The sequence below is a fragment of the Chlamydotis macqueenii genome, chromosome 1, assembly GCF_036417535.1.
Source record: "Chlamydotis macqueenii isolate bChlMac1 chromosome 1, bChlMac1.mat, whole genome shotgun sequence".
NCBI lineage: Eukaryota > Metazoa > Chordata > Aves > Otidiformes > Otididae > Chlamydotis > Chlamydotis macqueenii.
The window spans coordinates 204,654,801-204,679,480 of NC_141556.1; the positions used below are offsets into that span (position 1 = coordinate 204,654,801).

Consider the following 24,680-nt stretch of genomic DNA (forward strand, 5'->3'; position numbering starts at 1 on the left):
GGAAGCCGGACAGTGTCCTTGGTCTCATTCGCAACAACTCGTATCATCAGGGTGTTTATCAACATTCTTCACATCTGAAATCCAAAACACACCGGCTACTGAGAGGAAAATGAACTATATCCCTGCTGAAACCAGGACAAGGGCTTTAAATTCTTGTTTGTTTGTTTGTTTGGGTTTTTTTTGGTAAGATGTTTCTAGTGTGAATTAAATCTACCAGTTATTGCAAATATTTTTATTTTGCTTTGGGCTTATTTGGTACAATGTTTCATATGCCTTTGTGGAATGTACTGAAATAATCAGGACTGGTATTTCCATAAATGACAGAATAAACCATAAAAAACACTCAAAAGCAATCTTGTTTAAGGACAGCCTACTCTGAAGCAGTCCTTCAGTAAGGTACAAAGCTACTTCTTGGGAGCAGTTACAAATGACAAATGGTTTAAAAAAAAAGACACTTAAAAAATTGACACAGTAGGTGAACTGAGGATGATTAGATTGTAAACTCTTTAGGGCAGGGGCTGTTTTCTTACTCTGCTTTTCTGCAAAGCAGTGAGTTACTTAGAGCTTCTAGAAGTAAGTTAAGTCTGGTGAGGTCCCCGATGACTGGAAGAGAGGGAACATAACCCCCATTTTTAAAAAGGAGAACAAGGAGGACTTGGGCAACTACAGGCTGGTCAGCCTCACCTCTGTGCCTGGCAAGGTCACGGAGCAGATTCTCCTGGAAACCATGCTAAGGCACATGGAGAGCAAGGAGGCGGTTGGTGACAGCCAACATGGCTTCACCAAGGGCAGATCGTGCCTGACCAATTTGGTGGCCTTTTATGATGGGGTAACAGCAACGGTGGACAAGGGACGAGCAACGGATATCATCTACCTGGACTTGTGCAAAGCTTTTGACACTGTCCCGCACGACATCCTTCTCTCTAAACTAGAGAGACATGGGTTTGATGGATGGACCACTCGGTGGATAAGGAGTTGGCTGGATGGCCAAACTCAGAGAGTGGTGGTCAACGGCTCAATGTCCATGTGGAGACCGGTCACGAGTGGTGTCCCTCAGGGGTCCGTGCTGGGCCCGGCCCTGTTCAACATCTTTGTCGGTGACATGGACAGTGGGATAGAGTGCACCCTCAGCAAGTTTGCTGATGACACCAAGCTGTGTGGTGCCGTTGACACACTGGAGGGGAGGGATGCCATCCAGAGGGACCTTGACAGGCTGGAGAGGTGGGCCTGTGCCAACCTCATGAAGTTCAACCAGGCCAAGTGCAAGGTCCTGCACATGGGTTGTGGCAATCCCAGGCACAAATACAGGCTGGGTGGAGAATGGATTGAGAGCAGCCCTGAGGAGAAGGACTTGGGAGTGCTGGTGGATGAGAAGCTTAACATGAGCCGGCAATGCGCCCTTGCAGCCCAGAAGGCCAACTGCATACTGGGCTACATCAAGAGGAGCATGGCCAGCAGGTCGAGGGAGGTGATTCTCCCCCTCTACTCTGCCCTGGTGAGACCCCACCTGGAGTACTGTGTCCAGTTCTGGAGCCCCCAACACAAGAAGGACATGGACCAGTTGGAGAAGGTCCAGAGGAGGCCATGAAGATGATAAGAGGGCTGGAGCACCTCTCCTATAAGGCCAGTCTGAGAGAGTTTGGGGTTGTTCAGCCTGGAGAAGAGGAGGCTCTGGGGAGACCTTATAGCAGTCTTCCAGTACCTCAATGGGGCCTACAAGAAAGATGGGGAGAGGCTGTTCAGTAGGGCCTGTTGTGATAGGACGAGGGGTAATGGTTTTAAAATAGAGGGAGGTAGATTTGGATTGGATATTAGGAAAAAAATTTTTTCGATGCGGGTTGTAGAACACTGGAACAGGTTGCCCAGAGAGGTGGTGGAGGCCCCATCCCTGGAAACGTTCAAGGCCAGGCTGGATGAGGCTCTGAGCAACCTGATCTAGTCAGGGATGTCCCTGCTCCTTGCAGGGGTGTTGGACTAGATGACCTTTGAAGGTCTCTTCCAAAGCCAAATTCTATGATTCTATAATTATCAGAGCTGGGCTAGCGAGAACAATAAGCCTTAGGTGACCAGATGTCTTTAGGCATGGGCAGATGAATTTCTGAAGGAAAAAATAGCTCGTCTGAGAAGAATTCTTGTTACTTAAAAAATTAGGGGAATTCTTAAAGGACTACCTTTGTGATCCGAGGAAGGGTCAGAAAATTGGGAGAAAAGTAAAATGGGTTGTCTAGAAAATTCAGAGTGCTCTGAGTGTGGTCTGGGTTGCATGGTAAGCAGTGTGGATGTATGTATATATCAAACGTTTCAGTATCAGGCTGGAATGGAAGAAGATAAATACATTTTTCTCCCTTGACTGAGCAGTTGCTGATACTCACCTGTGCTGTTTGTCCTAAGAGTCATGCTGGTCCCCTCAGACTGCTAAACAGGACCCTTGCTTGCTGCACGTTGTCATTACTGTTTAACATTGCGAACAGCATCCTACAAAATGTGACAGAGTCAAAACTGGAAAAATAATTTAACAATGATTGCTTTTATATGTTGCTGAATCTCATGTGATCACAGACTTTGCACAGTTGTAGTTTGGCAGGTTCCTAGTGAAAACACTTCAGATTGTTAAGTTTAGACTCAATATTTTAAAAAATGAAATTGAGCCTAATCACTTGCTCACTGGGTGAAACTTCCAGTGTTGGCATGTTGCTTCCTCTTGCCCCTGAGGGGACAGACTTTTACTCCAGAACTGGAGTATGCAGGTCTTGGTGGGTGTTGAGTGAGCTCAGCAGCGACTCAGAGCTGAGAGAGGATGGTCACAACATCCTCAAGAGCTATTCAACACAATGCTGTGGGAGTAGAGGGAAGGAACTTCTTTGCTGACCCTTCTTTTGATCAATTCATAGACTATGTGCCAGGTAATGAAAGATGATTAAGTCTGTCTTGGCTTGTATAATTAGAATATTGTTGAGTATAAATTTGCTTTACAGTGTACTTTCTGGTTGAGTCTCTGACCTCTGATTTTGCTCTCCACTGAGCGTCTTTGCTTCTGTTGAGTGCTTTAATTACTGGCTGCCAAATTGATTGATGACCCTTTGCTGTTTTCAGGAGAGTTTGAGCTATATGCTTTTAATTTTAACTACTCGGATAAGCTACCTTCTACTTTATAGGATATATTACGAGATGAGAAGCTCAACATGAGCCGGCAATGCGCTCTTGTGGCCCAGAAGGCCAACCGCATCCTGGGTTGCATCAAGAGAAGCATGGCCAGCAGGTCGAGGGAGGTGATTCTCCCCCTCTACTCTGCCCTGGTGAGGCCCCACCTGGAGTACTGTGTCCAGTTCTGGAGCCCCCAACATAAGAAGGACATGGACCAGTTGGAGAAGGTCCAGGGGAGGGCCACGAAGATGATAAAAGGGCTGGAGCACCTCTCTTATGAGGACAGTCTGAGAGAGTTGGGGCTGTTCAGCCTGGAGAAGAGAAGGCTCCGGGGAGACCTTATAGTGGTCTTCCAGTACCTCAAGGGGGCCTACAAGAAGGATGGGGAGAGGCTGTTCAGTAGGGCCTGTTGTGATAGGACAAGGGGTAATGGTTTTAAAATAGAGGGGGGTAGATTTAGATTGGATATTAGGAAAAAATTTTTTACAATCAGGGTTGTAGAACACTGGCACAGGTTGCCCAGAGAGGTGGTGGATGCCCCATCCCTGGAAACATTCAAGGCCAGGCTGGATGGTGCACTGAGCAACCTGATCTAGTCGGGGATGTCCCTGCTTCTTGCAGGGGGTTGGACTAGATGACCTTTGAAGGTCCCTTCCAACTCTAACCATTCTATGATTCTATGATTACACTTGTTCTACAGTTTTTCTTTATAAATTCCTCTTGCTTAGGATTGGCTTCAGTGCCCTGTTGGTGGGTTAGACATCTCTAAGGTTTCATAAAAACCTTAATGATTTGTTGAAGGGCTGTGGTGGGTTGACCCTGGCTGGATGCCAGGTGCCCATCAAAGCCGCTGTATTAGTCCCCTCCTCAACTGGACAGGGGACGGAAAATATGACGAAAGGCTCGTGGGTCGAGATAAGGACAGGGAGGTGTCACTCACCAATTACCGTCCTGGGCAAAACAGACTCAAATTGGGGAAATAAATTTATTACCAATCAATTCAGAGTAGGATAATGAGAAATAATCCCAAATCTGAAATCGCCTTCCTCCTACCCCTCCCTTCTTCCTAGACTCAACTTCACTCCTGAATTCTGTACCCCCTCCCACCAACTGGTGCAGGGGGATAGGGAATGGGGGTTGTGGTCAGTTCATCACATGTCGTCTCTGCCATTCTGTCCTGGTTTCCTCTTCACGCTCTTCCCCTGCTTCAGCATGGATTCCCTCCCACGGGAGACAGTCCTCCATGAACATCTCCAACGTGGGTCCTTCCCACGGGCTGCAGTTCTTCCTAAACTGCTCCAGCATGGGTCCCTTCCATGGGTGCAGTCTCTCAGGAACAGACTGCTCCAGCGTGAGTCCCTTATGGGATCACAATCCCTGCCAGCAAACCTGCTCCAGTGTGGGCTCCTCTCTCCATGGGTCTCAGGTCCTGCCAAGAGCCGGCCCCAGCGTGGGCCCTCCACGGGCTGCAGGTAGATCTCTGCTCCTCCATGGGCCTCCGTGGGCTGCAGGGGCACAGCCTGCTCCACCATGGGCTGCACCACGGGCTGCAGGGGAATCTCTGCTCTGGCGCCTGGAACACCTCCTCCCTTTCTTTCTTCACTGACCCTGGTGTCTGGAGAGTTGTTCCTCTAACATACTCTCTCTACTCTCCTCCAGCTGCTATGGTTGCACAGGTTTTTTCCCCCTTCTTAAATCTGATATCCCAGAGGTGCTACCACAGTCGCTGATGGGCTTGGCCTTGGCCAGTGGTGGGTCCATCTTGGAGCTGGCTGGCATTGGCTCCATTGGACATGGGGGAAGCTTCCAGCAGCTTCTCATAGAAGCCACCCCTGTAGCCACCCCACTACCAAAACCTTGCCATGCAAATCCAATACAGTGGCTAATTTTCAGTACGGTCTGTATTTCCTGCCAGGTTTTGTGCATGTATCTTGTTTTTGAATTAAGCAGTGATTTTATCAGATTGACCATAATAACTCCCCAAAATAAAACTTAAATTTGGCAGGTTCATAAACTACTATGTACTTCAAAGATGTCAGTTGTCCATACCTTCTTTTAAATGCATCTACAAACTCACTGCTGTTACAGATTTCCCAGTTAGCATGTATGTTTTTCTTAAAAAATAAATAACCTTAGTATGGTTATGGTATTTAATGTTCACTTGAACTATGAAATATTTTTGTTTGCTGAATAGTGAAGCATGTTTTAATGTAGCTAGTGTCTTTTGTGGTATTCTTCAATGTTTTGAGTTGAGAGTTCTGTAAATAATGTGATAATTCAGTAATGTGTGCTCTTGCACACTTAGAAATACTGAGTTTTTTTTTTAATGTAGGATATTAAAATCACAGGGATTTTTTTTTGTGAAAATAATGAAGGTTGAGACTTATTCAACCTATTTTACGAATGGATACTGCGCTAGGCGAGTGTACAATAAATAATCTTTTTGCTCTTGGCAGGATTTGTTTTGCTTAACTGTAGTGATTTAAAAATGGTTATAATTTAATCAACATTAAACTGGCGTAAGCGGTTAGTGTTGCCTGAAAGGCAATTTTATTCATTACTGGCTGCTTGCTGTTCCTTGATGCTGTTATGTAGCTGGATGGTGGAATTACGCTTATTGACTGTGGTGGCAGTTTATGCTACTGTAAAAGGTTCATGAAATTGCAGCTTTAAAAGCATGCAGCCTAATCCTTTATCCTGATTCTCTTGCCAGTCACTGGAGACATCTACGGTACCTGTCTTACCTATCCATTTTAGGATGGGATGACTCTGAGGAGTTCCCTTGCTCACCACTGATAAGAATAGACTAAATGCTTAGTTTTGCAGTAGCTAATGGGGGTAAGATGAATCCCATCCTTTTGCAACAATGGTGGACTTTTCTGTTTTGCTTTATGTTGTATTAGCTTGCAAAATGATCTAAATCGTCAACGTTTTGACGATACAAAGTTGTTTTTCTTAATGAAAAGCTATAAGGTTTGGACATAATAATAATAATAATAATGAGCCAGTGTGCCATTTTAAGGAGAGGGACTTTCCTGTGCAAACTTGTGTTGTTTTTCTCTCTCTGCCTAAATTAGCTTTATAGGTAGGAACGCATGTAAACCTCACGGCACGGGAAGTTTAAGTCATGTTTTACTTCTGAACTCCAAGTGCATTTCTAATCCTAATGTAGTGTTAACTCTGTTGTACAGAGATGGACGTAATGAAGCCTTTAATTGATGAACAAAATTCGGATGGCATCTCAGATGAAGAGCATGAAAATAATTTCCTGCCAGTTGAGAAGCACTACCAGCTTGATAATGAGGAAGGCATTACGTATGTATTACTCTCAAGTATCAGCTTGTTGCCCCCAACTTGTTTCTCATGAGTAGTTTGCTGAACTCTTGAGGGGTTTTCTTGCACCTGCGGTACAGTTTTGTGGTTAAGCATCAGAACTTTGCATAGTTCTGCCAAAAAGCAGCCCATTTTGAGTAGATTCTCTGCTCTTTGGAAGCTAACAATGTACTGACCTTAAAATATTCCAAGGTGTCCATTCCTGAAGTGATTGGGTCCCTCAGAATCCAAGCACTGTTTAAAGAAGGTTTTGATTTATTTTATTTTATTTTGTTAAGAAACTTCAGAAGGCTTTGGAAATAATCTGTTTGTTAAAGTATAATTAGAAGAACTTGTAAAGGTTCTGTTTTTTTCTTTTGATAAAGCTTTGGCTGTCAGACTTGTGGTTTACACCTGGTAATGGTTTGGATTCTAAATTCTAAATTCTAAAACAGAATTGATGAAACTTGGCAATTTTGACTCTGCGGGAAAAGGACAATAAAACTGCACAGAAATTAACCTTTCACAAGGTGAAGGAGGGAACTGAAGATCACACTTGTATGTTCTATTTGACAGAGCTCACATGGAAACGTGAATAAGAACATTGTTTGAATGTGCTGGACATTCTTTAAAGTAGCCGAACCACCTTAAAGTAGTTGAAGCTCACAATTTATCCTCTTATTAATAAGTGACGGAGGGTGTGGTTTTGTTTTTTTTATTTTTTTTTTAAATTTTTTTCCCCCGACCAATCTCAGTGTACTTCTAATGTGACTTTATATTTTTATTCTCAGGTTTATACAAACACTTATGCACCTCCTCAAGGGAAACATTGGAACTGGACTTCTTGGTCTTCCACTTGCAATAAAAAATGCTGGCATTGTGGTAAAAATTCAGTTATTTTTCATAGATTAGAAAAATTATCTAGAAAGATCTACAGATACGTGTCTGAGCCTGAAAAACTAAAATCTCAAGACTTTGTCACTACCAAATTCAACAGGGTTATGTTTAATTTATTTTTTATTTTTTATTTACTTTTCCTCTTGAGTCTGGTGAAGTTGGTACTGAAGATTGAGATTTTAATTTTTTTTTTAAAGTTACTACTTCACCCTGAAGACTTTAGAGCATGTGTTGTGTTTTTGCTTAGCCAAAGTATTTTTCTGGCGAAAACAAAAACTTTGTCAGAAAGAGAAAGATTTTGATTTACTCACACTCCTATGATGTCTCATGGGAATTGTTATTATGAGCTTGTCTTATCTTTGTCCAGATTTCCCCTCTAGCCAGATTTTATGTCCTAGGATGCAGCATCAGCTTGTTAAATCTGTCTACCAGGAGCAGGGTATAGCACAGGCTGGATTATACTGGGTAACAAACAATGCATTTCGTAAGGCAGGGTAAATTTAATCAGTTGAAATATTCACCATATTGACTAAATAATACTGTAATTCTTTATTACAGGATGTTCACTTTAAGAATGAAAGTTACATGTGAAAAGCAAGTACCTTCTGTGAAAACTTTTGGTCAGACTTCTACTCTGAAACAAATTATTTTGTTTGAAAATTATCTAAAAATTTTAATTGTAGAAGTGATTGGGGTTGTGGGTTGTTTTTTTTTTTTTTATACTGCACATAATCAAGTCTACTAATGTAAAGCAAAGAAACCTTTATTGTCATTAATATTGCCGCTTTAAAGTGGTACGAACCACTGTTTTGAATTTTACAAAATATGCAGTCTTCTGTCTTGACAATTTTTTTTGGCAAATAATGAAGCTGTTAGAGGAGTGAAGTTGTTCACGCCCATTTGGTATTTATAGCTTGATTGCCCTCCAGTAGCTAGCCTTCTGTCAGCTAGTGAACTAAAAGTAAAGAAAGCCATGAAAAATCAGCAGCATAAGCCATAAAAAATCCCCCTGAGAGGGGAAGAAAATCCAATTGCATAAAATTTTTAATAATTTGTTTGCTACAATGTGAAATTCTTGTTTGTAAAGATTTTCCCCCAGCACATTTTCATGAAAAATTCTGTTTATCTCCCGTGTCCTCTTTTTTTTTTCCCCTTATACCAGATTGGACCAATCAGCCTTGTGCTCATAGGAGTTATATCTGTTCACTGTATGCACATCTTGGTACGTTGCAGCCACTGTCTATGTCAGAGGTAAATGTGGAACTACTCATTCTTTTAATGGATTTGACTATTATTTTTTTTTCTTTCTTCTTTTCTATTTCTGACTTTTGGCCTACAGAATGTCCTGGTGCTGTAGCAGTTTCATCAGATCAGAATCTTGTACTTGCAAGAAACAACATTCAAATTCTTATTGTGCAGCTTATAAATGATAGCTGTGCTTTGTGCAACACTGCTTTAATACATTGAAAAAATATTTCTTTTCTGCTCATACACAAAATTAAGTTGGTTTAATTTGGTTGGTTTTACCTGGTATCCTGTTCCCTGTCTTAGCTGACTGTCGTAGTTCAGCCCTGATCGGGACCAGACTACGCAGTCTCTCTCTCACTCCCCCCACCCTCTGAGAGAACAGGGGGAGATGATATAAGGAAAAATGGCTCGAGGTTTGAGATAAGGATGGGGAGAAATCCTTAAAGTTACCGTCACGGGCAAAACAGACTCGACTTGGGGAAAACTATTCATTTATTTCTAAAACTAGCAGGAGAATGAGACAGGGAACAAGATAACCTCCCCCCACCCCTCCCTCTTCCCGGGCTTAACATTATCTCTACTGCCTTCCCCCCCCGAGCGGCACAGGGGGGAAGAGGGAATGGGGATTGCGGTCAGTTCATCACGCGTTGTTTTGTGCTGCTACTTCATGGTCGGGGGAAGAACTCCTCGCATTCCTCCCCTGCTCCTTTGTGGGGTCCCTCCCACGGGCCACAGTCCTTCGTGAAACTGCTCCAGCGTGGGTCATCTCTTCCACGGGTGCAGTCCCTCCAGAACAGCTGTCCCAGCGGGCCCTCCACGGGCCACAGCCACCTTCAGGCCTCCACCTGCTCCAGCGTGGGGTCCTCCACGGGCTGCAGGTGGATCTCTGCTCCTCCATGGACCTCCATGGGCTGCAGGGGGACAACCCGCTCCACCATGGTCTTCACCACGAGTTGCAGAGGAATCTTGGCCAGGAGCCATATTACTCCTCCCCCTCCTTCTGAACTGACCTTGGCATCTGCAGCCGTTCCTCACAACAGGCTGGCAGACGCCTCTCAGGATCCTTTTTACATCTTATTCACTTCTCATCTCCTCTCCACTTCTTGCAGGTGGGCTGGGCTGAGTAGGGCCCAGTCGGCTGCCCGGCGGGAGGCCAGAGGGTGAGGCCTGGAAGGCCCACAAGGCTCACGCCTCTCTCTCTCCGCCCCCGCTCAGCTGCTTCACATCTTCTCTTTTCTTTTTCCTGTTTTCCCTTCTTAAATACGTGTTATTGCAGAGGCATTATCACGGAACATTCTGTTACCAATTGGCTCGGCCTTGGCCAGCAGTAGGTCCGCCCTAGGTCCGTCCGAGTCCACTAAACAAAGGGGAGCAATTTCTATTTGCAGTTTCCTACAGAAGCTGCCACCTTAGCCCCCCCGCCCCCCCCCAACAAAACCAGAACACTGACAAATGATGAGATCTTTCTTATTGTGGTTTTAATTGCTTAGACTCAGTCCTTTAGTCCTTCTTTATCTTCATAGCTTTCTTCATAGCTTCTGAATCTTCATAGCTTTGAAAACTGTCCAATTTGTAAATAGCCAGTTTATAGGTACTTCATAGGAATAAAAGATTAACTAAGAATTGCTGTTAATGTCTGTCATGATTATATGTTACCTTGGTCTCTTTGGATTGTGACAACTTGATTCTTCAAAATTATAGTGCTGAAGGCATGTGCTAAAATGATGCTAGTGAGCAGATAAACACTAAATACTCCTCTGAGTAAGATGTATATTACTAGAAGGGGAAGCAGTTATTCAAATTTGACTGATAAAGTATTTTGATTAATAGTGACTTTTATTAAACATTTTTATCTTACTGTCACGTGTTAAAGAAACAGTAGGACAGTCTTGCATTTAAAAATGTGCCATGAATTTTTTGAACTGAATAGAAAAACAAAACTGTTTGTGTCTCTGTAGCTGGAAAAACTCTTACCAACTTAATGTGATGCTGTACAGTGAAAGGATCGTGTAATTCCTGACTTCTTTGCTTTTTCCTCAGTAGTTTTGAACTACAAAGTATGCAAATATGTATATAGAACTAAGATTACTGAAACAATTGTGATTGACTGCTTGTCCAGGAAAATCTGTTTAATCCTGTTGAAGTTCTTTGCGACTTCTAGATTTGAGATGAATTTCTTAAGCTGATATTATAAGAATCTAATTTTGGATTAATTTGTCAAGGAACTTGTTCTGTAAGAAACTGATTTTGTACTGTTAAATCTGGGGGAAGCAGCACTGTGGTTCACATGCTTGTAGAGGGCTGAATAGCCCTTCCTGGGGGAAGAAAGCCCAAACCATACCTCTAAAATTTATCAGCCACGAATGGTGCCTCAGATGATGACTTATAACCCTGGGAGCCCACCAGCATTTTCAAGGTAGGAACCTAGACCCTCATCATTTCCAGTAACTCCATTCTTCCTTCACTCATTGATTTCAGGATGAAAATATCCTCGCTAGGGTATAGCGATACAGTTAGTTACGCCATGGAAGTGGGGCCTCTGACTGCTCTTCAGAAACGAGCTTCTTGGGGACGGTAAGTTTACATTAACATTTGATTTAATACATTTGTTATTAAAATTTTATGGCTACATTTGGAATGGTTAGGAGATTTCCTTTTTACTAAGATGTTACCTGCTCTAAGACTATGTTCTCCATGCTTCAAATATTTTTATGCAGTGTTATTTGTTATTTCCTGCAGCCAGCTGGTAGTGGTGACATGGGAGGACTGGGGAGTGTCTCCCTCTGTTAGACATTTCAATTTTCAGGTCCACAACAGCTGTGAAGAAGAGAATTCTGTTTAGTAATATAGGAAGAGATGTGGTATAACCAGAAATGCATTCTGTATTGTCTAATGTAGTGAAGTAATTTAAGTTTTCGTTCTCTTTTACCATAAACAGATTTCTCTGCATCACAGTTCACACTTTAAGCAGGTTGACACTTCAGATGTGAATTACTTCAATATATTTATTCTGAAAGGAAGCGAAGCAGTTCTTTGATTATTTTTTAAATATAACATACAAATAATGGAGAAATATTTACGATATTTTGCAATAATTATATGGAGATATTAATAGTCTGTTATGTCTCTTAAATACTTCATTCCTCTTTTAAAAAAGACTATTATTTTTTTTTTATAATTTGTTGCTATATAGCTGTTTATGGAGTTTATGCTATGACTACACAGATGTGAAACTCAAAAACTCAGACATGTTCAACATTAATTTAAAGTGGTTTTTTTGCTCACTTGAGGAATAGTTTTTTTTGGTCCTGTGATTCTCAAGGGTGCAGCACGTTGTGTGGTATGTTTTGGCCGTTACTTTGTTTTGCATAAGAAAAAGATGAGCTGGTCTTTTAAGCTTTTTTTTTGTGATGACTGCATAGAAATGGAGTAGAGCTCAAAGTAGAGGGAAAATTGTTTTGTAGTGAAATATAATGAAAATTCTGTAATGCACCAAAATGTTACGAGCCACAAATGGCAATTTGATTTCCAGACACACTGTGCTGCAGCAAATCTGTTCTCTGAGGCTGATCTCCACTGTGTGCCTGACTTTAGCAAAGAGTTTCATCACAGCATGTCTTCAGGGCGCTATGGTGTATAACATTTTTCAAAACCAATCTGAATGGTAGTTTAGAATGTTTTTCAATGAGATACAGTGTCTGAATGTGTATTTGGATGCATTGATGTAGACCCATTTAGTAAGATGTGAAAATGTTTGTCATCTTGAATTGCTGAAACTTATATAACTTAGACTGTATAAGACATTTAGTCTCTGCACTTGGTGGAAAACTACTGTGTTAGGGGCTAATGGACCCAGCAGGATTTATATGTGCATTGAATATAGATGTTCATTGCTTGTATCTATACCACATTGTTAGGTCTTTGAATTTCATTTTATGCCACTTTAAAATATGCGAGTAACTTCTTTTTGTTTTTTTTTTTTTTGAGAAAATTTGATGCCCACTCGATGTTCTGTTAAAAACCAAACATATACAAAACCATCCTGTTTTGCCATAAGAGGAACCTGCACAGCAGTGCTAATAACATTAATGTGGCATTTGAATCCAGGATTTTGACTGCTGTAAAAAGGAGTACTGAGTGTATATTAGATAGAAATGAGTTAATTGCTTCGATCCTAAGTATAATGTGTGTTTGTTTTTTCTTCCTCAGGTGTATTGTTGACTTTTTCCTAGTGGTAACACAGCTGGGATTTTGTAGCGTTTATGTTGTGTTCTTGGCAGAAAATGTGAAACAAGTGAGTAATGTTACTGTATGGAAACAGTTATGGTTATAGATTCATTTTTCCTCACTTTATTTTCCTATTTTTATAAAGTCCAACAGAACTACTTGTAAAATGTGAAGCTGAGAGATACACAGGATGAGTTCTACCATGGTTTCCACAAAAGAGCTTCTGGTTGAAAGCAGCAGTGTGCAAAGTGAACTGCATTCAGATCTCCTGAAAGTTTTTGTGGCTTCGTTGCCCTCTGATTTGTTTTTTGAATTTAAAAATTAATTGTGTAAATTATAAGACTGAAACTGGTCTAGGAGCCAGTTGTGCCTGAATTTTTTTTTTTTTTTTTTGCTAGGCCTTCTGCTGACTTCCTTTTTCCCCCCCTTAACCTCCTGGGTATATTTTTTCCTTTTCATGTTACTGGAATCTTTCTTTGGTTCTTGTTTAGTCTCTTCCCTTTTCTCTAGTGATCTCATGTGCCACAGAATCCATTGTATCTAAATCAGTCCTGGTTTTTGTTCTTAAAAATGCCTGACATTGCAATTTCCGCAGCCACCTCAGTTGTCAATTCCAATGCTTTCTTATCTGTTAGACAGCTGCTTCTTTGTAGAAGCTTAAAATTTCTTATTGGCGTTGTAAGTCCTTTATTTCATGTCCTAGCTATAAGGAATTTATTATTTTATATTTGTTGCTACATTTAATATTTTTTAATATTGTTATCATGTCTCCTGTCTATCTAGTAGAGGGGAGACATTATAGAATCTACTAATTCTTCTTGCTTTTCTGTGAATGTTCTGCAGTTGGCTGCATCTCTCTCTTTTTTTTTTATCCCTGAAGTTGGTTATACGACTCTAGTGTAAATTTTGTTTGTGACCAATAGAGCTGAAAGCTATTTCACAGATCTTACAGATCATATTCCAGACTTGACATTCCAGTATAATGGTCATTTTGCAGGAGCATGTCATTGCTAACTCATGATTGACTTGTAATCCACTGTCATCTCTTGATCCTTACTGCAGAGCTGCATTCTAATCGATTCTTCTGGTTCTTCTTTCTGCATAGATGGTTTCTGCTGACCTATAGAATCCTTTATTTTTCCTTACTGGATTGTTTTTTAAGAGTTCTCAAGGTTGAGTTTTAATCTTGTTCGTCAATGTTCTTTCACTTTGCATCTGGAATAGGTGTTTAAACCCTGCTTACTACATCATCTGTGTTATTACTTAAAATATTAAATAGCACAGCTCATGTAGCATTTAATGTGTTTTACTGTAAATACTATTACACATGTAATATGTTGTATTAAACATATGCAAACACATTTCAATATGTTATAGATTTAACAATAGATAGGATATTAATTATTAGAAAAATACTGTGGTTCATTTATGCAAGCTGATTTATTTAAGGATGTCTAAAAATCAAATATTTTGTCATGCTATATTTATGAAATGGCAATTAAAAATTGCAAATGGATCCCCAGAACCACAAATGCCTATACACACCCCCTTTTCTCCCCCTCAACCACCTGTCACTGAGAAAAGTAAACAAAACCATGCCTATCACTTTCATGACAGCTGCTCCTGCTTTCAGTTATTTTCTGGGGTTTTTTTTGTGTCTCATTCTCCAGTCCTTCTAAGTGCTTCTTTTTCTCATCAGTGGAGATTCTTCTGTTGATGAGTTTCCTGATCCTTCATCTTTGCACACTCAGCAGTTGCAGTCAGCAGTTTGTGTGTCTGAGCAGGTGGCCTGTGAGTGGTCAGCCAGCATTGGTGGGCTACTCAGACAGGAGCCACAGGCTCTTTGAGCTTCTGGTGCTCTCTCCTCCACAGGCTTATTAAGATGCCAGGAGGACTCTACCAATGTACTCTGCTGTGTTTTCTGCTCAGAAGATTATGGTTAGTCACTTAACGTAAAGCTAATGAGGATGAATCTGAGCCTGTATCTAAATGTGTGCTTCTGTAATTAGTGAAGTTGGTGAGGAATAAGGTGTGGCAGGTTACTGAGCATTAATCATCCATATGGACTCTTATTTACCCAAAAGGTAGGATAAAGGTGTCTTTGCACAGCTTGACTATGCGATGAGGAAGAAGAATGTCCCCCTGGGCAGTTAGTACATTGAAGATAGTATGTTTTTCCCCCTCCTCTTGTAAATGAGCATTTATATTGTGTTTAAAAACTATTCCAAGTTCTACGGATGAAGATCCTGTTGAGATGAGGAGAATTTGTGTATTTCAATGCTGGATACTCTGTAATTTGCATCTTGGAAGAGAAAAGTACAATCCCACTGTCACAAACTGTCTTGATACCAAAAAATCCTATTTTACATCTGATGTCCTTTTGCTGGCCTTTTGAAGTGGGGATTTTTATTGCATCCTTCATAATGTAAGTTCAAATTGAAACCTTTCCTATCAAATATGTATCTCATCAACCAGTTGTTACATATGTATTTTGACCTTAAGCAAAAGAGGAGGCTGAACGCTTATTGATCTGAGCTTTTGTAGGTTTTGAAAGAAAACCAAAACCTTTTCAGGAAACTTGTTGCTACTTTCTTGAAGAAAGAAAGATTGAAAGATCTTAAATGAAAGCAATCTGCAGAAACCCATGTTGTGTACCCTCTGAATGAATTAAAGTCATCAGCAATTCAGAAGTTCCACTTTCAGGTGTATCTGATTTAGATTGCCCTGTGCTCATAGAATCTTCTGGGAGGCAGGTGGCTGTGGTTTCTTCCCGACAACTTTCTGTTGCAGAAGTCTGTCCCATAGAGGGCACCAAAGAACACAAATTGGTACTGCTTTAACTCATTGTTTAAGGTAGTGGAAGGATGAGGTGGGTGAACAGAGGGAATAGGAGGGTGAAGAACTAAGATAAAGGAAAAACAGTAAAAATACTACTAATACCACTCCGTGACCAATACCTCTGGATTATGCTCCATACTTTTATTACGTTTATGTATTGGTGTGTGCAAACAGCCCACTGAAACCAGTGAGAACCGCCACTGAGATCCCTTTTTGATATTCCTAGTTAAAACTAGTACCAAACCCAACTTAGTAGTCTCTTCCCTTACCTTACTTACTATTTCACAGAACAAAAAAGCAACAAAGCATTTTAGAATGGTTCTGGCACGTAAATTGAGTATTCATCAGTCCACATTACTTTGAGCTGAATATTTAGTTAGACACACAGTTGTGCATGTGAATCAAAATATATATTTCGTCTTTTGAACTCTGCAAAATGTTTGATATACCCTTCTCAGTAATGGATATGCAATATAATTTCTGGTACTAAATCTTTTCTCATTAGTGTCTTTGGGATGATAACAATGTTGTCTGCATTACATTAGAGTTTTCCAGGTTCTTTGTGCTACAATACCCTACTTCCAGTTACATCAAACTTTAAATGAAGCTTTTCCTAAGGAATATTTTCCTGGGGCACCAAAGAAGCTCAGATTGGTGGTGAGAGTTCTGGTTAAGTCTGGCAGCATACAAATATGGGGCTTACAGGTGAAGATATCTGGAACTGGAGAAAAATGGTAAATCTGGAACAAGAGCTGGAAGTTGACAAGAGCAAGACTGGGGCAGAAGCACACTGGGATTAGAGAAAAGAATCTGTGCCCAAAAGAGCATGGTCCCTTTTTATGCCATAGTTACTTTGCTTTTCCTGCTTGAGCAACAGAAGACCCTATAAGTCTTGGCATTTATCAATTTGGTTGTGAATATTTGCTGAGTTCTCTGGAAAAGTGTCCTTTTCTCATTGTTTGCTCATAAAGCTAAAAAATGAAACTCTGTTCTTGCTGTGTGGGAGCACTTTATTAGATCTTTAGCGCTTTGAAGTTGACCCATCAGTGGGATGCTACCTGGTGGAATTTTGGTATTTTTAAAATTATTTTTCTAAAAAGGAAATAAAAAGCCAAACTTATGAAATTGTACTTAGACATAAAATTAGAAGAGTTTAAAATGTTGCAAAGCTGAGTACTGAGTAATAATGAAATACCAGAACTAAATGAACTGTCAAACATTTATTTGGCTTTTTAATCTGAATTACAGGCTTACAATATGGTCTTTATCTGCCTGATCTGGCCTTGCCTATTGTACTGGATGTTGCTGCGAGTTGAATAAGGAAGGAATTAGAAGGATCTAATGAGCTGAAAGACTACTGATTTGATGATCCCACTTGATGTTGAAAAGTCTGTAGGCTGTATGACAGAAGGAGTGAGTTTTGGGATACAGGCAACTCAACAGTGGTCTTGGTTGAAGAGACTGAGGAGACAAAATTATTTCTTGCTTCTGAGTTGGTGCGTGTAAGAAGTGTGTTCAGCAGTTGAACTGAATTTTCTGCAGTCACTAGTTGTGCATTAGTAGTTTTCTAAGTGCTTGACATCAGGAGTCTGATAACCAGATTTGCAGTAGTGTTTGATCTTCATGGATATGGCTGAACTGGGTGGCTGCTGTGCTTGGGGTATGTAAATGAGACATTAGGTGGTCCACTCCTGTAAACAAAGTTGTTTCAGACATCACACCGTCGTGTGAGTTAGTGCTCAAATAACAGAAGTGACTTTTGATGCAGTCCCCTTGTGACTAGGGACTTCAGTGACTATGTATTTCCTTTCTAAATCACTAACAATATTTCCTCATGTGGTTTAGGGATAAGTTTGTGGAACTCCCAAGTCCAGTCATGGTAAGCACAGAACAAAATACAGCCAATGTGTGTTCAGATTGGAAGTGAAACAATATCCATAGAGCTCTGTGACATACAAAAGAATATGTGTGTATGCCTTTTTCAAGCACAGATCCATTGAATGGATAATTGAAAAGATTTGTCTAAGTTGGCTGATACTCCAGTGGTATTTCATATTATATTGCTTTGTTTATAGGAAAGAGGCAATCAGAATGTTTGCTGTTCTTGGCCCAGCATGACTGCCATAGGCAGTGACGCGCTAGCAGAGAGCAGCAGGAGATTGAAAGTGACTGTAGTCCAGAATACGAATCTGAGATTATATTAATTCTAATATTTAGGAGACTAGGTTAGACAGAAAGTGAGTCGTAGTCCATCCTAAGACAATCAGCAGTAAACCTCTACTGAGCTAAACAGCATATGCGAAAGAGTTTCTAGGAAAAAAAAATCCTCCTGCTCCTTTGTATTTTGTTACTTATTAGAACAGGTGATTTTTTTTTTTTTTTAAATCTAGTAAAATACTTTGAAAGTGACAGTAATGTTAGCCTGCACCTGAACAAATCAGTATAATCTCATCTTCATTAGAGTTTTCCTCTGCTGCTCTTTGCTGTCAAACCTCTCACAGCCAATTGCTCCACTCTAAAACAGTGGAGTGCTCCTTTTTTAAATAATTTTTGCATTTTATTTTCTGACTCAGCTTTCTTCCACCTGTCAGTCACTCTTGCCTGTTTGTTCAGTTCTCCTACAAGATTAATCTTTGCTGGATCTTATCTGGTGTGCCTCTTCTGAGTCAATGTACAGAATCACTATTCTGTCACATCTCAAAATCCCCTTCTGTGGTATGGGTATTTCCTGCGGCCTTGCCTAAACGTGTGAGTGGTACTGCCCTGAGTGACGTTGTTAAAGCTGCATTATTGGTACAAAGCTGATTTTAAGCTGTACATATCCACAAAAGGGAATAAGCTGTCCTCCTGTGCTTGTGTATGGGTATAGCTGTGTCCAAATATTATATTTCTGATTTTATGAACTTTTTATTGGGGTTTTTGTATAAAAATAGAATGTCTTTGTATTAAGAAAAAAAATGAAATGATTGAATACTTGAAATGATTTGAGTAGAAGTTGGTTTATACTGTGGTATTTTAAAAATGTATTTTAGAACCTGAGTTCTATCCTGCCTGCAGTTATTTTTTAGGAATAATTTTTTTTTTTTTTAAATAACTCATCAGGCTTACAAACATTTATATAAATTGAAGGCACATTAGGTTATTTATTGTAGCTAAGGTTTTCAACTGCACTTACATGCTCAAATCACACTGTAATTCTTATAAAACCTTCTTATGTGTCCTGGCACCTCTGGCTACCTGCAAATGCATGCAAGCAAGTAAACACACGAGACTGTTGTTAAAGTGAAAGGCTGTTAAAGTGCTTGTTCTGTATTTCTGTTCTAAGTATGATGGGAAAGCAGGAAACTTCTGCGGAGAGCTGTACTTCATGTGGCGTTAGGGAAGTAGTTTGATTAAGTGTTTGACATATTGCTTGGCAGAGGGGAGTTATTGTAGCTGTGTGAATTCACTGGAATTCAGTTCTAAATGTATTTAGCTCTTCTTCGTAGCTTTCGAAAAATGTTATTTTAATGAAGACTAACATCTTCAATGTCTTATAAGTGACACTTAAGATTCTTGCAATGTGGAAACCGTCAGTGTTTCTGTAATGACTGATGTCCTCTGTTTTCATTTAAATTGAGATTTCTGGAAAACATATGGTTCCAGAATTATGTCTTTTATCTTTCCCTTCTTCATAATTAAAAATATGTATCTAGTGCTTTTTGTTACAGAGAAAATAATTTTAAGTTAATTCTGTCTTCCTGAGTTTGTAGACTGTTTGAAACAATGGAAATAGAATGAATTGTGCAATGTTTTTTTCTCCTAGACTTGTCAGGTCTGAGTTTTGGCAGACTTGCCAATTAGAATGACTTGTTTTTTATACACTTGATTTTACATTATCACCTAACTCCCTCTGCCTCGTGAAGGTATCACAGTCCCAATGATCCCTTGATTGCCTACTGTACCTCCAGCCTGTCCTCTTTTCTCTGCTTCGTCCTTTTCATCAAAGTAAAAAATTAATAGCCCTGAGTTACTGTGAGCTAAGATAAAAAAGGTACTGATTAAGTACTGATAATTGTGGTGTTTGCTTAGGACTGATGTGGCTGCATAAAACCTTACATTGTAATGGTAATACATACCCCTTCTATTGTAACAGCTTAACGTGTTTGGATTTTTTAGGCACAATCTAGAATCTTATTATTTCACTTGCACAGATAATAACTGACATTTTAAAGAACAAATGACATTGAAAAAAATGCCCATAAATTAACCAGTCTTTGGACCATGCCTATGAACTGTGTGATAAGGATAATAATATTTAAGAACTGCTACACTCGTACACTTCCTGGGTTTGCAGGGTTATACAGTCTTCCTCTGAGTTCAGTTCTATAGTAACTTTTAAGGCTGTGGCTATAGTAGCTGGTTGTCTGACAGTACCTAGGAGTCAAAGTATTGTATTCAGTTGTTTTGTTATATATTGATTTCTCATTTTTTGTTGAAGTCTGTTTGTGCTATAAGGAACTTTTTTTTTTTTTTCCACTGTCTAGGCATCTTTCTGTAGTCATCAAGCCAAAGGCTTTCTGCAGCATAAACAGATTAAGCACAGGCATGTGCTGGTTTGTGAGATGGCAAATGCAATGGAAGGGGAAAGGAAAGAACAGCTTCTAGGGAAAAGGCATGTTAAGATTTAAAACAAATGGATTTGAACTGCTGTAATTTTGCAGCAAGCAGAATAACCACCAGCCCTTGATGTTTTCATCATCGTGTGCACATAGCACAGAATATATTTCCACAAAACAGATTTTGGCAATTACGGCCAGACTGACATTTTTCCAAAAGTTGCAATAAGAGTTGTGAATATTGGCAAACTCAGTCTTCTGAATTGCATCACAGGCAACTGTTGTAATGTTATAGACAAAAAACTTAACACACTTTCACATTGTGTACCACTGTTCTGTTTATCTATAGGCATTAATTTATATCAACTTAATGGATACAGGACTCTCAACTCTCTCAGAGCTCTTTTTTTTTAAGTTGAGTTAATATTGATTAGTAAAAGAATGAAATTAAGCAAAATTAAAATAATTTGAATTAAAATAGACAGGTTCATATTCTCCCATTCTTTTGTATGCATACTGCTGTGATGTGGATGGCAGGCAGAAGGTTATTAGGGACTGAACTCAGGTACTGTAGCAGTTGGTCATCTCAATCCCTTACTCTCCACAGGAAAATTCTAACTCTAATAGTTAGACCATCTCGCTTGCATTCATTTTACCGTACTCTCTGTTTCTGGAAGGAATCTGATCTAAACTGCTCATGTGGTTTTCCTGATTTTAGTCAGTGATGGGCTAAAAATGGTTTCAGGTCTTTCAGGTCCTAATTTCATCATTTGTGTTAAGGATGAAACATTTGCTAAGAGTACTTTGTCTTCCCCTCTGCACCGACAGTACAGGGATCCAAAACACCTGACAATTAGCAGGCAAAGCAGAGGGACAAATTCCCCTGTAGAAAAACAGCAATGTAACTGTGTACTCAGTACAACTACTGTTTAACATGGGTTTTTAAATTATTTTTTCTACAGGTCCATGAAGGATTCTTGGAGAACAAGATTGTTCCCATAAATGTCAGTGCCACCAGCAGTTCTTTTGAGAGGAAGAGTACTGATTTACGAATATACATGCTGTGTTTCCTGCCATTCATGATCCTCCTGGTCTTTATTCGTGACCTTAAGAGCCTGTCCTTGCTTTCATTGCTTGCCAATCTCTCCATGGCTGTCAGCCTGGTGATAATTTACCAGTACATTGTTAGAGTGAGTATAAAAAAGTTTATTATATCTTCTTTTTTCCAGTGTGGCAAGTTGTACTTGTTGCATGTGACAGTTGGTCTGCGATAGATATATACTGACTGACAGTTTCTGAAAGGCAGAATTATCTTGTGTTTTATTGAGGCATCTTAATTTAAGGAGCTGCCTTAATACCCGAGACATGCTTTAAACACGGACTTTTACAGTAATTTTGAAAGAAAGGATAATGTTGCTGCACTTAAGATAGTAAAAATATTTATTGTAATGACTTGGAGTCCTTGAGTGGAAGAATATGTGAGTTTTTATGGGTTGCTGGCAGAACTTGCAAGGTTTTAATCTGTGGTCAAACTTTTTGTTGCAACAGAAGAACAATTTCAACAGCAATGTTTATTTCTAATGTTTCTCCAGTACAGTCAGCAAAAATTTAAGACTTGCTCTTGAAGAATGCATATTCCAGGCTTCCATCTCCTAAGAAATTGAATAGTTGCTGTATTTTCTGGGTTGCTGCTGTTTTTTTTTTTTTTTTTTTGAGGCATTTAGTAATGGCAAATAATTAAACTGATGATGGAAAAGAAATCACATGTAGAAACCTCTAAATTTTTCTTTCTTATGATTTTTTAAAAGTGATAAGTGATAAACACTGTTGCACATATGGTGTAATGGGTGGTGAGTGCCACTGTCGTTTGAGAAAGCTTTCGCATGAGTGTGATGAGATGAGTGGAAAGTGGAGGATGAGGAGGAAGGCAGAAAAGCCAGTGAGAGTTATTGGCTGGGCAAGGAGGCAGGAGAAGTTACGTAGAAGAGATTGGGGGAGACAGAAAGTAATTGATTGTTCTGCAGGAACTCAACTTGTATTAAAAAGATTTTCTTTTACTGTCCCTGATGGTTATGAAGAATATCTGTGCAGTGTGAAAGCAGATTAGAAAATGCAATATTCTGAGAAGTTTGCAGAAGATTAAGCTTGAGATCTGAGCTCTCTCTTTTATTTTAATTGATGCTTACTCATATACACCAGTGTGATACTTTAAATGTGAAAATTTCTATTGTCAGTAATGTGAACCAAGAATAAATATGTCTGCAAGTGTCTGTGTGTGGGTGAGAAAGTGGCTATAAATGTGTATAAAGGACTAAGTTTGGGAGGAAAACCAGGGATTGTAAATAGCAATGTGTACACCACTGTCCACACATACTGAATTTTCTCAATCAAAATTGTAGGAAAGGCTGATGCGCTTTAGATATAGGACTGTTTTGCTTTCTTTTCTTCAGGGTATAGTAGATCCTCGAAAACTGCCTCCTGTGGTTGGCTGGAAGAAATATCCACTGTTTTTTGGGACTGCAATATTTGCGTTTGAAGGAATCGGTGTGGTAAGTGCTTTTTACTGACTCTTCAGAATGCCTGAATCTGTGCTACATGATGGGATACAGGCAGTTTTACTCCTGTTGTTATTTTGTTACTTTTCTTGAAGCACTGATCTCCCATATTGATATGAAAAGGGTTAGTTTATCTTGTGAAATAAGGCAAAAGTTGAGAACACAGCGTCCCCATCAAAGGGGAGTTTGGTGAATACCGGTTGCTACTTGGACACTTAGCACCTTCTCAAATTACTGGCCTTAAGTGTTGATGGACAAGGGAGGAGCAATTGATGTCATCTACCTGGACTTGTGCAAAGCATTTGACAGTGTCCTGTACAACATCCCTGTCTCTAAACTGGAGAGGCATGGATTTGATGGACGGACCAATTGGTGAATAAGGAATTGGCTGGATGGTCACACTCAGAGAGTGGTGGTCAACGGGTCAATGTCCAAGTGGAGACCAGTGATGAGTGGTGTTCCTCAGAGGTCAATACAGGGGCCAGTGCTGTTTAACATCTTTGTCGGTGACATGGACAGTGGTATAGAGTGCACCCTCAGCAAGTTCGCGAATGACACCAAGCCATCAACACGCTGGAGGGAAGGGATGCCATCCAGAGGGACCTTGACAGGCTGGAGAGGTGGGCCCATGCAAACCTAATGAACTTCAACAAGGCGAAGTGCAGGGTCCTGCACCTGGGTCGTGGCAACCCTCAGTATCAATACAGACTGGGGGTTGAAAGGATTGAGAGCAGCCCTGAGGAGAAGGACTTGGGATGTTGGTTGATGAGAAGCTCAACGTGAGCCGGCAATGTCTGCTTGCAGCACACAGAGTGACCTGTGCTTGCAGCCCAGAAAGCAAACTATATCCTGGGCTGCATCAAAAGAAGCATGGCCAGCAGGTCAAGGGAGGTGTACTCTGCTCTGGTAGATCCCCACCCGGAGTACTGCATCCGGCTCTAGAGCCCCCAACATAAGGAAGATGTGGGCCTGTTGGAACAGGTCCAGAGGAGGCCACGAAGATGATCAGAGGCTGGAGCACCTTTCCTATGAGGACAGGCTGAGAGAGTTGGGGCTGTTCAGCCTGGAGAAGAGAAAGCTCTGTGGAGATCTTACTGCAGCCTTCCAGTACCTAAAGGGAGCCCTCAAGAAAGCTGGAGTAGAACTTTTGCCAAGGGCCTGTTGTGATAGGACAAGGGGTAATGACCTTACACTGGAAGAGGGTACATTTAGATTAGCTATAAGGAAGAAATTTTTCACTGTGAGGGTGCTGAGGCACTGGAACTGTTTACTCGGAGAAGGTGTGGATGCCCCATCCTTGCAAGTGTTCAAGGCCAGGTTGGATGGGGCTTTGAGTGTGTCGTAGTTCAGCCCCAACGGGGACCAGACTACGCAGTCTCTCTCTCACTCCCCCCACTCTCCGAGAGAATAGGAGGAGATTTGACAAACAAAAGAAAACCAGGAAAAAAAAAACCAAACACGCGGGTTGAGATTGAACAAAAAGCAAATTTAACAGTAATGACAGAAGAAAACAAGAGAGTGATGGAACACAAATACAGTATAATAGCTCACAACAGATCTCCACATCCAGTCTCTTCCAACTAGCAGGCCTCCCTTCAGCACCCTCCTCTCTTATATACTGAGCATGATGTCAGATGGGATGGAATAGCCCTTTGGCTAATTTGGGTAAATTAACCCCAGCTGTTAGCTAATTAGTTAACTATCCCAGCCATAGGGGCTACCAGCTTCAGTTCTCCACCCAGCTCAGGTAAATATTAACTCTATCCTGGCCAGAACCAGGACAGAGTGACCTGGTCTAGTGGAAGATGTCCCTACCAATGGCAGGGGGGTTTGAACTAGATGATCTTTAAAGTCCCTTCCG

The 24,680-nt window shown here is 40.5% G+C and overlaps 1 protein-coding gene across 1 annotated transcript in view; it reads left to right on the top strand.

Moving 5' to 3' along the window:
* The first annotated feature begins 7,320 nt into the window (after positions 1–7,320).
* Positions 7,321–24,680, top strand: part of SLC36A4 (solute carrier family 36 member 4) — a 98,397-nt gene continuing 81,037 nt past the window's right edge. The window contains exons 1-6 of the mRNA XM_086742751.1: positions 7,321–7,338; positions 8,516–8,604; positions 11,080–11,175; positions 12,811–12,895; positions 21,227–21,454; positions 22,715–22,813. Coding sequence (XP_086598877.1) covers positions 8,564–8,604; positions 11,080–11,175; positions 12,811–12,895; positions 21,227–21,454; positions 22,715–22,813 — 549 coding nt within the window. The 5' untranslated portion in view covers positions 7,321–7,338; positions 8,516–8,563. The remainder of the gene's footprint in view (positions 7,339–8,515; positions 8,605–11,079; positions 11,176–12,810; positions 12,896–21,226; positions 21,455–22,714; positions 22,814–24,680) is intronic.